This window comes from Ictalurus punctatus, chromosome 2, assembly GCF_001660625.3.
Source record: "Ictalurus punctatus breed USDA103 chromosome 2, Coco_2.0, whole genome shotgun sequence".
In the NCBI taxonomy this organism is placed as follows: Eukaryota; Metazoa; Chordata; class Actinopteri; order Siluriformes; family Ictaluridae; genus Ictalurus; species Ictalurus punctatus.
Genome location: NC_030417.2, coordinates 7,180,480 through 7,193,856, shown reverse-complemented (window position 1 = coordinate 7,193,856; position 13,377 = coordinate 7,180,480). Strand labels below are relative to the sequence as shown.

Below are 13,377 nucleotides of genomic sequence, written 5' to 3'. Positions count from 1 at the left end.
TGCTTATGCTTTGTTTCATCCCTATGCAAAACAGGATGGCAAAATAACGTTAAAAAAGAATTAAAAACAAAAACAAACAAGCCAGTTGAGGTTCATTTGCTCCTTCAGTTTTTCTTAAGTTTATTAAGTTTTATTATTAAGTTTCCACATATGGGTGTGATGGCCAGGTGTCTGCATGTTTTTGGCCCTACAGTATAGGTGGATTATGTTCATATACAGTGGTGCTTGAAAATTTTGTGAACCCTTTAGAATTTTCTATATATCTGCATAAATATAACAAGTCCTAAAAGTAGACAAAGAGAACCCAGCTAAATAAATGAGACAAGAATATTATACTTGTTCATTTATTTATTGAGGGAAATGATCCAATGTTACATATCTGTGAGTGGCAAAAGTATGTGAACTTCTAGGATTAACAGTTAATTTGAAGGTGAGAGTCAGGTCAATGGTTTTCAATCAATGGGATGATGATCAGGTGTGAGTGAGCACCCTGTTTTATTTAAAGAACAGGGATCTATCAGCGTCTGATCTTCACAACACATGTTTGTGGAAGTGTGTCATGGCACAAACGAAGGAGATTTCTGAGGACCTCAGAAAAAGAGTTCAGACTGGAAAATGTTATAAAACCATCTCTAAAGAGATTGGACTCCACCAATCCACAGTCAGACAGATTATGCACAAATGGGGGAAATTTAAGTCCATTGTTACCAGGAGTGATCGACCAACAAAGATCACTCCAAGAGCAAGACGTGTAATAATCCACGAGGTCACAAAGAAACCCAGGCAGGGACATGCCGAAGGGGGGGTCTAGGGGCTCAAGCTCCAGTTATAAAGTTAACAATGCCCCTCTCACCATTAATTAAACACTTATATTTTGTAAAACGCATTTGATTTCAAATTAACATGACAGCGAGCACAAAACAGTAGCAAATTAATCACAAGAACGTCAGAGACTTTTACTATTTATTTGTCCGAGTTGAGTCTGCAGTCATATAGTCTCGTTGTCATGACGCAATCGCGATGCGATTCTGTTAACCTTTTCATAATATTATCAGAATTTTATATGCTTTTAGCGACAGTAGTTTTCGAATTGATTGAGAAGGAATGTGTTGGTAAGTACTAGCTATTCAATTTGCTACATTTGCAGACATGCAAGTAACCCTGTTATGTGTTATATAGTCAGTATAGGCACGATGCCAAACAAACAGAGATGGCAGAAAATTAAAGAAAAACTGAAGGAGGCAGCAAAAGGGACAGCTTCCTTATTAACATGGGTGAAAAAAGGTGAGCTAATATGAGAGAGATCGTTGCAAAAAAGGCATCATATGTTTACAAAGAGTTATAGTCGGTATTACACGGTGTTCTGTTCGGCCATACACTGATTACCCTGACCCCCAGCGACACTGCCCCCACTGTCGTTTTGCTTTTTTATATAAATAAAAATCATTTAGTGCAGTTGGAGAACATTCAACAGACGCGACAACCTGAAAGTGCCAGACTCAGCACAAAATAATAACAGACCCACTTTTCAAGATTGCGAATATAGTTATACAATATACATATAGTAACTTGCCCCTTGTTACCTAATATGGTAAATTTAGTCCTGTAGGATAAGTGATATGAAAAAATTGTGATATGAGATCATTAAAATCTATCTATAAATGTATCTTTTTAAAATGAAATTTAGAAGGCAAAAATGACGAGCTTTGTGGCTGGTAATACAGTATTATTTTTTTTTCTTCTTTTTAAGATTCTTTTTATTCATCTCTCCACTAAAAGTTGCCATTTTGTTGTAATTATTTCTATAAATGTAAAAATAAAATACCATTAGGTTATTAGTAGTGTCATTCTCATATTTATTTTTGTGACCACACATGGTCTGTTTATGTCTACCAGGGTGATAGGAAAATGTAGTTAAATTAGTTAGTAAAGTAGTTAAAGTAATAAAGTAGTCAGATTAGCTCTTTGGTGATATAGCCTTTTTTTTTTTTTTTTTTTTTTTTAACATTTGAGCCCCTGCCCCTGAGGAACTCTCTGCACATCCCTGAACCCAGGGTAACCTCTAAGCAACTAAAGGCCTCTCTCACATTGGCTAATGTTTAATGTTCATGAGTCCACCATCAGGAGAACACTGAACAACAATGGTGTGCATGGCAGGGTTGCAAGGAGAAAGCCACTGCTCTCAAAAAAGAACATTGCCTACCATCTGCAGTTTGCTTAAGATCACATGGACACGCAATAAAGCTATTGGAAAAATGTTTAATGGACGGATGAGACCAAAATAGAACTTTTGGTTTAAATGAGAAGCGTTATGTTTGAAGAAAGGAAAACACTGCATTCCAGCATAAGAATCTTATCCCATCTGTGAAACATGATGGTGGTAGTATCATGGGTTGATTCTGTTTTGCTGCATCTGGGCCAGGACGACTTGCCATCATTGATGGAACAATGAATTCTGAATTATACCAGCGAATTCTACTGGAAAATGTCAGGATTTCTTTACATGAACTGAATCTCAAGAGAAAGTGGGTCATGCAGCAAGAAAACGACCCTAAGCACACAATCATTCTACCAAAGAACTGTTAAAGAAGAATGAAGTGAATGTTTTGGAACGGCCAAGTAAAAGTCCTGACCTTAATCCAATAGAAATGTCATGGAAGAACCTGAAGCAAGCAGTTCATGTGAGGAAACCCACCAACATCCCAGAGCTGAAGCTGTTCAGTACTGAGGAACGGGCTAAAATTCCTCCAAGCTGATGTGCAGGACTGATCAACAGTTACTACTCAAACATTTATCTGCAGTTATTGCTGCACAAGGGGGTCACACCAGATACTGAAAGCAAAGGTTCTCATCCTTTTGCTACTCACAGATCATTTTCCTCAAAAAATAAATGACCAAGTATAATGTTTTTGTCTCATTTGTTTAATTGGGTTCTCCTGGCCTACTTTTAGGACTGGTGTGAAAATCTGATGATGTTTTGGGTCATATTTATGCAGAAATACAGAAAATTCTAAAGGCTTCACAAACTTTCAAGCCCCACTGCATCAGTAGCAAAAGGTTCAATATATTTATTTTATACATAAAGGGTTCCCTGGCTGCAAAAACAGTGAGAACCCCTGTTCTAGATGAGGCTGTGCACATGTGCACGATTGCGATTGGTACGCAATTTGATTGAAGGATGGTTTAGGATTTGCCTCGAAATCTTACAGCTTCCACCACATTCTCTGACTACACCTTTAAATCTGATATGTTAAATATCTTGTTCAAGCCTGTTTTAGTGCAGTGCTGAAAAAAAAACAACCCTGTTTGAATCATGTTCTTCTTGTCAGGATTATTACCTAATATATTTTTAATAAGTGCTAATAGCTGCACCTCATCCATATGTGATGAGCCCAAAGCAGTAAATGTGTGTGTGTGTGTGTGTGTGTGTGTGCGCGCGCTCGTATGAATGTGTGTGCATGTGTCCACCTGTGTATTTTTGTGAGATTGCCATGTCATTTATACACCAAGCCACGTGACTCTCCCGTGCTGCCGTTTCTATGGCTTGTCCGTCTGCTCTGGAGTCACGAGGCTCATGGGCAAAAGATACGACTGGACAAAGACAGTGAGAAACAAGGAGAGCCAATGGACCAACCAGAACAAATGAAAACACTGCACAATATTGTGGGAAACAAGTTTAATAAATACATAAACGTAACATTTTTAAATGATTTACAGAAGCATATTTGCATACACATTAAATGTAATCATGGCAGTATATAAATAATTAAGGTCAATTAAAAAGGGCAACAACAACAAAAAAAAAGCTAAGAGACACAATACCAGTCCAGCTTGTACAACCTGTATCTGTGAAATCCATATTCTCATACAAGCAAGGAATATACAGAACATACTGGTATCTAGGTACTGGAAATAAAAAGTATCATTGGAATATCCAGTCCTTGTGGTATAACTGCAAATAAAATAAAATCAAGTGAAATAAAATTCTCAACCTGTCACATTCTTACAATCTCAAAACAGAGCATAATTCCAAAATGTGGTGGTGTAAATGAAGGTCCAGAGAATCAGTGAGCAGACCTTCTGATGACTTGTGTGAGATCTGAGATGTTTTATTACAAAGAAGGTCAACTGGAGAAATGTATATTATTTTATTTATTTTTTTAAACAAGACCTTCTGACGTTTAGTTGCTGGAAGGTCTTCTTTCAGGCTTACAGAAATACCTCTATAAGAGATAGCACATGACTAATGTGTCACATGTACCTATTTTTCACATATTCACGGTAAATGACTATGTCTTCTCTGCACATTGTTTTGATCAGACCCTTGCCCGCGTGGATGTGTGCACGGAAAATGTTCTGGGTCTCCAAGTCAACCTGTGGAGCTGACACCTCGTAAATACTGTCGTCACTGAAAAGTGACACTGGAACTCTGAAAAAGGAAGAGATCAATAAATGAATTCAGTTCTTTATATAGCACTTTTAACAAGAGATTCTGAGTGCGTCTCTGTCAGCTCCCTATCTCCGTGAATCAGTATATCGTGTGCACGAGTTCGGACACTAGCAAGGATCCTGGCTCTCTACACATTGGGACATTGATAACTCAATTTCTGGAGACATGACTGAGTACTCGGGTTGTAAAATCTCACCACAGGCAGGACCGACATATAAATTTGTTAGCTTAATCACATGTGTTTCTGTCATGGTACTTCAAGCAGGATCGTAGACTAGCTAGTAGATTATTATTATTTTTTTAATCATTAAACACTTAAAAGTCGTTCGACTCAAATAAACCATATATAGAACGTCGAATAAAGTTAAAAATTGCTAACGTAAGTAATCATTTGAGAGCTACAACAATAACAAACTACTTATGTTAGTAGATGAAGTTGGTTGAGATTTCATCCGCCATTATTTTGTACTAAAAGGCTTCAGAAAAAAATTGCGTCATTTCCAGTAAGTGAGGATCAATGCTTCTTGGTTTTGCGGTGCATTGTGGGATTTTTTTAGGGCATGAACGTTAATGTACACTAGAAGGATTTTGCGATCGAGACAGCCCTTAAAATGACCGACTCCCTGATCAGTGCCCTGACTACTGAACTAGAGAGCTGATTGAGATGCACCCATTGTCACAAATCAGCAAGCCTGAGACTCCCTGAGAAGAGCTTACTAAGAAACCTTGAGAGGAACCAGACAGGAACCTGTTCTGCGTGAAGAGTGTGATTATAAATCATTACAGTATTCAGGTGTTGAAAAGTCAAGTCAAACAGTACTAAATGTGTTGAAAGTACGAGTGATGTACTGTAATTAGGAGTCCTGGGATGAACACAGGAACATCTTTATGACAGAAATAAACAATCCAGGTGTAATTATCCACTGAAGCAAGGATGAAACTGTTTTTGGGAAGTACAAAGTTTACAGTCACACTGGAATTACTTTGGAATGAGTCGATACTAATTTGATTAGACAAGCGGCGTTCCGAGAAGGCTGATATTTAGCATAACAGCACTGGTACATGTCACTGTTTATATCACTTCACTGATCGCTACATAAAATTCCAACAGTAGGAATAGGTCATTACGCTGAAATCGTTACTACACGGGCTGTCAGTCAGTCTGTGCGTTGGCATGGAAACATGCAAAGCTCTATCTAGCTGTGGCGTCGTTGGCAGCTTATGTCTGAAATGTCAGTTACTCGATATTCGTTTCTTGTTTATAGAACTGTTGTTAAAAAAACCCCAAAAAAACCAACATCATACTCGCTGTTATTCTGAATATCGTACTGATTCGGCTGCAGGTGATCACAGCCATGCTGATATTCAATACAACAGCATGCAATATTGTTTTTTTAGCACTCTTACTCATGTGATATTTGATGCTTAATTATCCTACACTGAACAAAATATGCATGTAATTTTTTTTTCTAAGAACACAAGTGACTGAGCAGCATGATCACTACCCATGTGTTCAGTATTATTTGGGACAAAAAAAAAGGCCTTTTGAAATTGTGCAGTCATGCAAGCCAATTTATCTACCATAAACCACATCCAATGCCTTTCAAAGATTATTAAAGCTGGCAGTATGACCAACTGGCCTCACACGTTACCGCGCCAGCCCAGGACCCCCGGGACAGGCTACCTCATTTTCTGAGACCAGTCACACAGACATTTGGTTTGCACAAAGAATTTCTACACAAACAGTCACACGTAACATCCCTCTGTTTTAAAAGTGACTGTGAGCAAATGAGGATTTTAAAAAGCTTAGTCTTAGTAAATGGTATATGTTGGACTTGACATGACTCAACAAATCAAAGAATTCTATGATGGTGCATTGAGGAGCTGTTATTATGAACATTGTCCAATTTTGCCCTGCAACAATTTTACTTACTGACACCAAACACATATGTTTAGCAACATGACCTGATGTTAGCAAACAAGCTTTGAGTTCATTTGCAACTTGGCAAGGCTACTGGAAAAGGAAGTGAGGCAGTATCAAAGCAACAGTTTGATGTATTGCCATCAAATTAGGAACAAGTGCTGATGGTCCCAATGGCTTCTGGTCTTTCTCTGTTGCTAAGGTGTGGGGCCCAAAAGTGCTTGGCCCCTTAATCACCGCTACAGTATATATTGTACACTGGGGTCCAAAAGAGACCACTAGTAAAATGCTTCTATTTTCTAATTTAATACAACAATTTTCATTACAAATGATATTATTGACAACAACTTGAGTGAAAAGTTGAATCTTTGAAATACTGACATGAATTTCAGAGCTTCTTGGTATTTGGTACGTCCCCCGTTTGCTTTAATGACAGTGTGCATTTAAGCTGGCATGGACGCCACAATTTTGTGCAAAACCTTGTGATCCATTTTACAACCTCAATTCCGAAAAAGTTGGGACAGTATGGAAAATGCTAATAAAAACAAAGAGGAGTGATTTGTAAATGTACTTTGACTTGTATTTAAACAAAAAACGTATAAAGACGAGGTATTTGATGTTTTACCTAAAGAACTGCATAGTTTTTTTTGAAGGTAAACGTTTATTTTGAAATTGATGGATGCAACACATTCCAAAAAAGTTGGGACAGGGGCGATTTAGGACTAATAGCGATGTGACAAGTTGAAATAAGAAAGTGATGTCAAACAGGCGAGGCAATCGTCTAATCATAGTATATAAGGAGCCTCCAAAAAAGGCAGAGTCCTTCAAGAGCAAGGATGGGTACAACCATTTTCTTGCCAATCTACCAACAAATGCGTCAGTGAACAATCCAACACTTTGAGAAGAACATTCCCCAAAGACAAATCAGCATTTCACCTTCTACAATGCACAATATAATTAAAAGATTCAAGGAATCCGGTTAAATCTCGGTGTGTAAAGGGCACGGCCGAAAACCACTTCTGAATACACGTGTCCCTTTAACCTTAACCAACGGGTGTCTTCAGCGCCCAAACGCTTAAGAAGTGTTATTAAAAGAAAAGGTGCTGTTACACAGTGGTCAACAGATGACTATCCCATTGTTTTTGGAGTGTGTTGCAGGCATCAGATTTGAAAGGAGTGTATATTTTCAAAAATAAATTAAATTCACAAAGTAAAACATCAAGTAATGTGTTTTCAATATAGTACAAGGTGAATGACTCTTTTTGTTTGTTTGTTGTTATTTTTTTCTTTCCATTTTCCATACTGTCCCAAATTTTTCGAAATTGGGGTTGTAGTCAAATTGTAGTTGTGTACATATGAGGTTGTAGTTGTCAAATCCATAAAAATAACGTCTGAACACACAGTTTAATAGAACAAATTAGGCAAGAGGAAAATCTGATCGTTTTTTCCAAGCAGTTAACATGGTGAATATCACAAAGCTACTTACATATAAATAGGGACCTATAAATATTCAAGATATTGAACATTTACTTTCTTTGTTTAAAATTTTTCCAAATTCTAAAACCTTCTGTTTATATCCAATTGCAAATTTTTATTAAATCCCAGATTTACAATGTGGTCTTAGACTTTTGGTCCTCACTGTATATCTACTACCTTTTCCTGCTCCCGCCCTCTCCATCAAACACCATCTATTCATCAGCTTAAATAAAGAAATAAAGAAAGTCACTACAAGTGATACAAGCCAGACTCACTATCAGAAGTGGCTGAAACAACCATGTGCATCTATACAGAGGAATTTTTCTTGTTGCTTACATAAACAGTATACTGAAAAAAAGATAATTGAATTTACTTAATACAAAGGCGTATACATCGGTTCCACGTGATGGAATTGAGTTACATTAACACAAATTGTTTTTCGCACATGATTCAATGATTTGGTGGGTTATGTTGTCATGACTGTGGGTTATGTTGTCATGATTTCATCATGGATTTTCAAAGTCCTGAATAAAACTGAACACAGTGTTCTCACCCAAACTGAGGATGTAGTTATAGTTCCCGTCAGAGCCGACATCCTTGTAAGTGGTTTACATTAATTCCACATGAATTGATCATACTCACTCTACAAAATTCAATTTAGTAATTAGAAACTTGTTAAAATTAAGTTTAGTATAAGCAATTAAATCACATTTTGATCAGAAAATGTTCTCTTAAATCTAACCGACCACATATTCCATGTTTTCCAGTGTAGGCAGGTAAAAAAATAAACATGAAATTCTGTGTTTAATAGTGTATACGAATGGAAAAATGGAGATCAGTCAATTCTAATGCATATTCACTCCACCTACAGCTAGAAATAAGTCAAACACTGGTCAGAGCTCAAGAGAGGAGTTTCGATTTTCAGCTGGTTTTATTACTTTTAAGTAAATGGCAGGACTATCAATGCTATCCCTAACAGAAAACTCGTTAGTGATGACTTCTTTAATTCAATACAGACTCAAATTCATTCTGATTGTATGCAGGAAACATTTAGTGTCAAACACCACATATACCTTGTACCTTCACTGCAACAAGTTTTCTGATCTATGTTATTTTTCTAAACACCTAACTATTGAGACTAAATCATGTCCAGCTCTGAGCAATGTTTCAATCGTGGAAGGACTAAATGTTAAATGTCATTAATGTCTAAGCAAAAGTCTCCTGCACACAATGGAGCACAAGAATTGACATAAAGGCACGTAGGCAATACTGAAAAGCAAGGTCATACATTGCATTGCACAGTTTGTCACTGTCGGGATTGTACATCAGTGTGACAAATTCACATCCATATCCAAAATCCTGAAAATCAGTTTTTTACTTTTACCAAACTAACAGTTCCCTAACATGCAAAACGAGGTGTCGCGTTTGCAAAAACGTGTTCATCTATGAACTAGATTATCGGGTGCTTGCAGTGGGTGTTCTAATTTATTATTACATAACTTTATTGAAGCACACCATCGTGAAATGACTTTATCTCGGTGCACACGAGCTGGTCATGGCGGGAACAGAGTGGACCGAGCTGACCTCCAATATAAAGTGGCTTTTAAGGTATTACATACTGCTCTATAGAGTTCCACTGTTAGCTGCTGTTATGGGTCAGACCTATAGTTACAGCAAGTACCTGCATTTACAGCATAGTTTGGAAAATCAAACTAAACATGAGTGAAAGAAACACTGTGAATTTAAAAACAAAATGACTACAACGGACAGAAATTTGATTGCATGTTATAAAGAGACCAAAACTAGCAGGACAATCACTTGCTTACTTGTTAATTGCCCAGTGTGTGTAATGTATCTGTTATGTAGAAGGGCACTAAGAACATCTCGAGACAGTGAGTATCAAAATGGGGAAAGAAATCTAATCAATGTAAAACAGTATAAAATACTCGGACAGAATTAGAAGTTACCAAAAGCAGATTAGACTGCATTTCAAGGTGGACAATTAAATGCCTCAAAAATCACTAGACAGCACTCTAGCTTACAGCAGGACAATTACGATAATGCTAAATCAAGGTTTATTTTTCAATTTCAAAATATGTTGCACAGGATTTAAATAAAAATGTTTTCTGTATGTAAAATTACATTACATATGCAATTTATGCAATGAATTTATCAAATTTATTTCAGTAATGTAAAATGTGGGAATATGAAAAAAAAAAAACACTGTAGTGCCTTTATGGTTCATGCATGTTATATCCATCTATATGTAAAAGACCTTTTGTATTTATTCCCATAGGTTTTTTGTCAACTATTTGAAGGTGCAATTGTTTATTTCTTAAAATTTCTTACTTACATAAATAACCTGGATAATATGTTGAGGGAAAAAACCACACACACAAAAAAAAACCAATGGATTACGTCATGTCCTTAGTGAAAGTATACTAAGTCGCTGAAAAAACCTGTTTGTAAAATGTACATCCGGTCCAGAATGCTTGTTTGTGTTTGGATGCACCTCCTGTTGCTCATTTTATAGACACTCTACAGGTCACCAAAGATTCTGGGGGCGGAGCTTTATGATCATGGGCGGAAATCATTCAAATGTTTCAAAAACCCACCTAAGCATTAGACACCCGATCCTAAAAAAGACTAATCTTACCTAATGCACCTTTAATAGAAGGAAATATTAAATTTAAAATGTATGCAAAACATTTATTTATTTATTAAATCATGCAACACACACAAGCAATTGCTAAATGTAATATTATGTCGTGATCGGTCGATCCCTCACAAAGCCATGACTCAGTCTACAGGAATCAATCTAACCGTGTCAAAATCATTTACTTAATAGACCTTCGTCACAAAGGGGTGCAATAGGAGTTGAGCTACACGGGAGTATTGAGGATGTAATACCAAATGGTACATAATTACAGACATAACTACAGACTGAAATGCTTGGGACAGTTAAGAGTTTAAAACAGAGGCGGGTCTCAGTTATGTACAATTCTGACCATGGACTTATGCCCAATGTTCTTGAGTGTTATTGGCTCGTATGTTAACTCCAACGCCACTGATGTAACCACAATATGTTACACTGAAATTCATGTTTTGGGCTGTAAATATACTAAACAATTATGGAATGCCATTTGAAGTCAATATTACATACATAAATATGACATAATTAATGAACAGCATTGTCTTTTTAAAGTCAATCAAAGGTTTGTTTGTTTTTTAAATTCAACATATTAACATTTCAAGGACATCAGAGGAGAAAAACAGCAAAATATTTATGAATAAAATTATGAATTAACTTAAAGTGAGCCATAGGCATTGCAGATGAGTGCTTGGTCAGCTGATCCTTCAAATGTGGGCAGGTTTCCGTTACAGGAACGTGTATGATACTTAAGTGTATAATCATGATATTTGATTTAGTATCTCATGTGTTCATTAAGTTGTGTGCGTTGTCAGAGCATGATATTTTAAAAAAATGTAATGCAAAATAACAGGATGTGCTGGATTAGTGTGTGAAACTTACAGATTGATGACATTTTCCAGAAATTTTTTGGTATCCATCAACTGCTCATTCCTTTCCACTTTGTGTTGGTTTCGGCCAAGGTGAGAAAATCTGTACAAATATTAAACCAGCATCATATCATTGTGTCATTATAATTAACACATGGATGCATAATAAGCGTTATACACACACGGGGTATAATAGAAGGGTATGCAATTAAGAACCTGCTTAATCATCCATGACTCATTTCAAATCAGAATATGAAATGTGTGGCTGAAGCAAATATTGTCAACTGACATAATGCACATAATAGGAATGGAGAGCTGCTCTAACCTCAGATATACACTGTGCAAAGAAGAGGTACACATGGGCAGCTTTGCATACACATGACACAAGCTTTTAAAGACGGGGGAAAGAAGAGAATTAATTAACGTTAATTAATCAGCAAGTCAGAGATGTGGTCTCTTCTGAGGGAAGTAGGAAGTAGGTGAGGATAGGGAAATAGATGTGCTCTGTATCCTACACCTCTGGAGGCTTCAGTGGAAATTTTTCATGGCACAGATTGCATAAGCCATGAGATTCGGTTCACATTCACATGATTGCATCACATAATTGCTGCCAATGTGTCACATTCATCCAGTGCATTCTACCAGTTGTAAACATAAAGGGATACACGTGGTCAGTATCCAATCTCAGATAAGCCGTGTCATACAAATGATGCTTGATTGGTATTATTAATGTGTGCCAAGAAAACATTCCCCACACCATGACACCACCTCCACTAGCCTGAGCTAGCTGCACCTGCAAAGGTAGGTTGAGTCCACGGAGTTGATGCCAAATTCTGACCCTACCATCTGCATGTTGCAGAGATTCATCCAGGCGACCAGGCAACATTTTTTCAACTTTCAACTGTCTAGTTTCAATGAACCTGTTTATGGCTGATGGAAGTGGAACTCGATGTGGTCTTCTGCTGTTGTAGCACATCTCCCTCGATTATTGATGTGTCATGTGTTCTGAGATAATGATAATGAGTCTTTATTAGTCACATATACATTCAGCAGAGTGAAATTCTTTTTGTTTTTTTTTTACATATCAAAGCATGTTAGGAAGCTGGGGTCAGAGCACAGGGTCAGCCATGATACAGCACCCCTGGAGCAGAGAGAGAGGGTTAAGGGCCTTGCTCAAGCGCCCAACAGTGGCAGCCTGGCAGTGCTGGGGTTTGAATCCCTGATCTTCCGATCAGTAACCCAGAGCCTGGCCATGTATATGCTTTTCTGCTCACCACGGTTGTAAAGAGTAGTTGCTTGAGTGAATCCCAAAAAAGTCTGGGCATTCTTTGATAATTGTATGAATGGGCAGGTGTACAGGTGTTCCTATTAAAGTGGCCAATGAGTGTATACAAATGTACAAGTGTAAAAGTAAAATTAGTTATGATGAGCGGACCGTCAGAGTATAGAAACAGATTTCTGAGATTCAGTTGTGTGAACAATAAAGGTGTGTGTGTTTACAAAGATAATTTTATATTTAAATGCCTTTAGAGTGTGTAAAATGAGGTCATGATGTAACTTAGGTCCTGACAAAGAGGTACTCTCATCTGCATTTTAAAAGAGGGCAACTAACAGTGCATTAACAGTGCTGGTGTGTGTGTGTGTGTGTGTGTGTGTGTGTGTGTGTGTGTGTGTGTGAGACCAAGGAAAAGGTTTTGTAGTACCAGTACCTACTTTTAAGTTACCTTAAATACCTACTAATAAAAATACAAGAAGCAGTGTCCTCCAGAACTATTGGCACCCTTCATAAAATAAGCAAAAATAAAAACATTGTAGCAGAGGAGGCGTGGTTGAGTGACATTTTTGGAAATGGAGGGCAGAGTCAGGAGAATGTGTGGTAAGGAGTGTGCACCTGTGAGTAATTAATTAACAAGTGTTTTGTGTTTGAGAATAAAGGAGGAGATGAGAAAGTGCTGCAGTTGCTCAGTGGCAGGGAAGCCAAGCAGCGAGAGCTGAGCTGAACTCTGTGTGT

The 13,377-nt window shown here is 37.3% G+C and overlaps 1 protein-coding gene across 1 annotated transcript in view; it reads right to left on the bottom strand.

The window, feature by feature from the left end:
• Positions 1-3,661: 3,661 nt before the first annotated feature.
• fig4a (FIG4 phosphoinositide 5-phosphatase a) overlaps positions 3,662-13,377 on the bottom strand; it is a 58,838-nt gene continuing 49,122 nt past the window's right edge. The window contains exons 23-24 of the mRNA XM_017460162.3: positions 11,380-11,469; positions 3,662-4,429 (exon numbers count right to left, since the gene is read on the bottom strand). Coding sequence (XP_017315651.2) covers positions 4,252-4,429; positions 11,380-11,469 — 268 coding nt within the window. The 3' untranslated portion in view covers positions 3,662-4,251. The remainder of the gene's footprint in view (positions 4,430-11,379; positions 11,470-13,377) is intronic.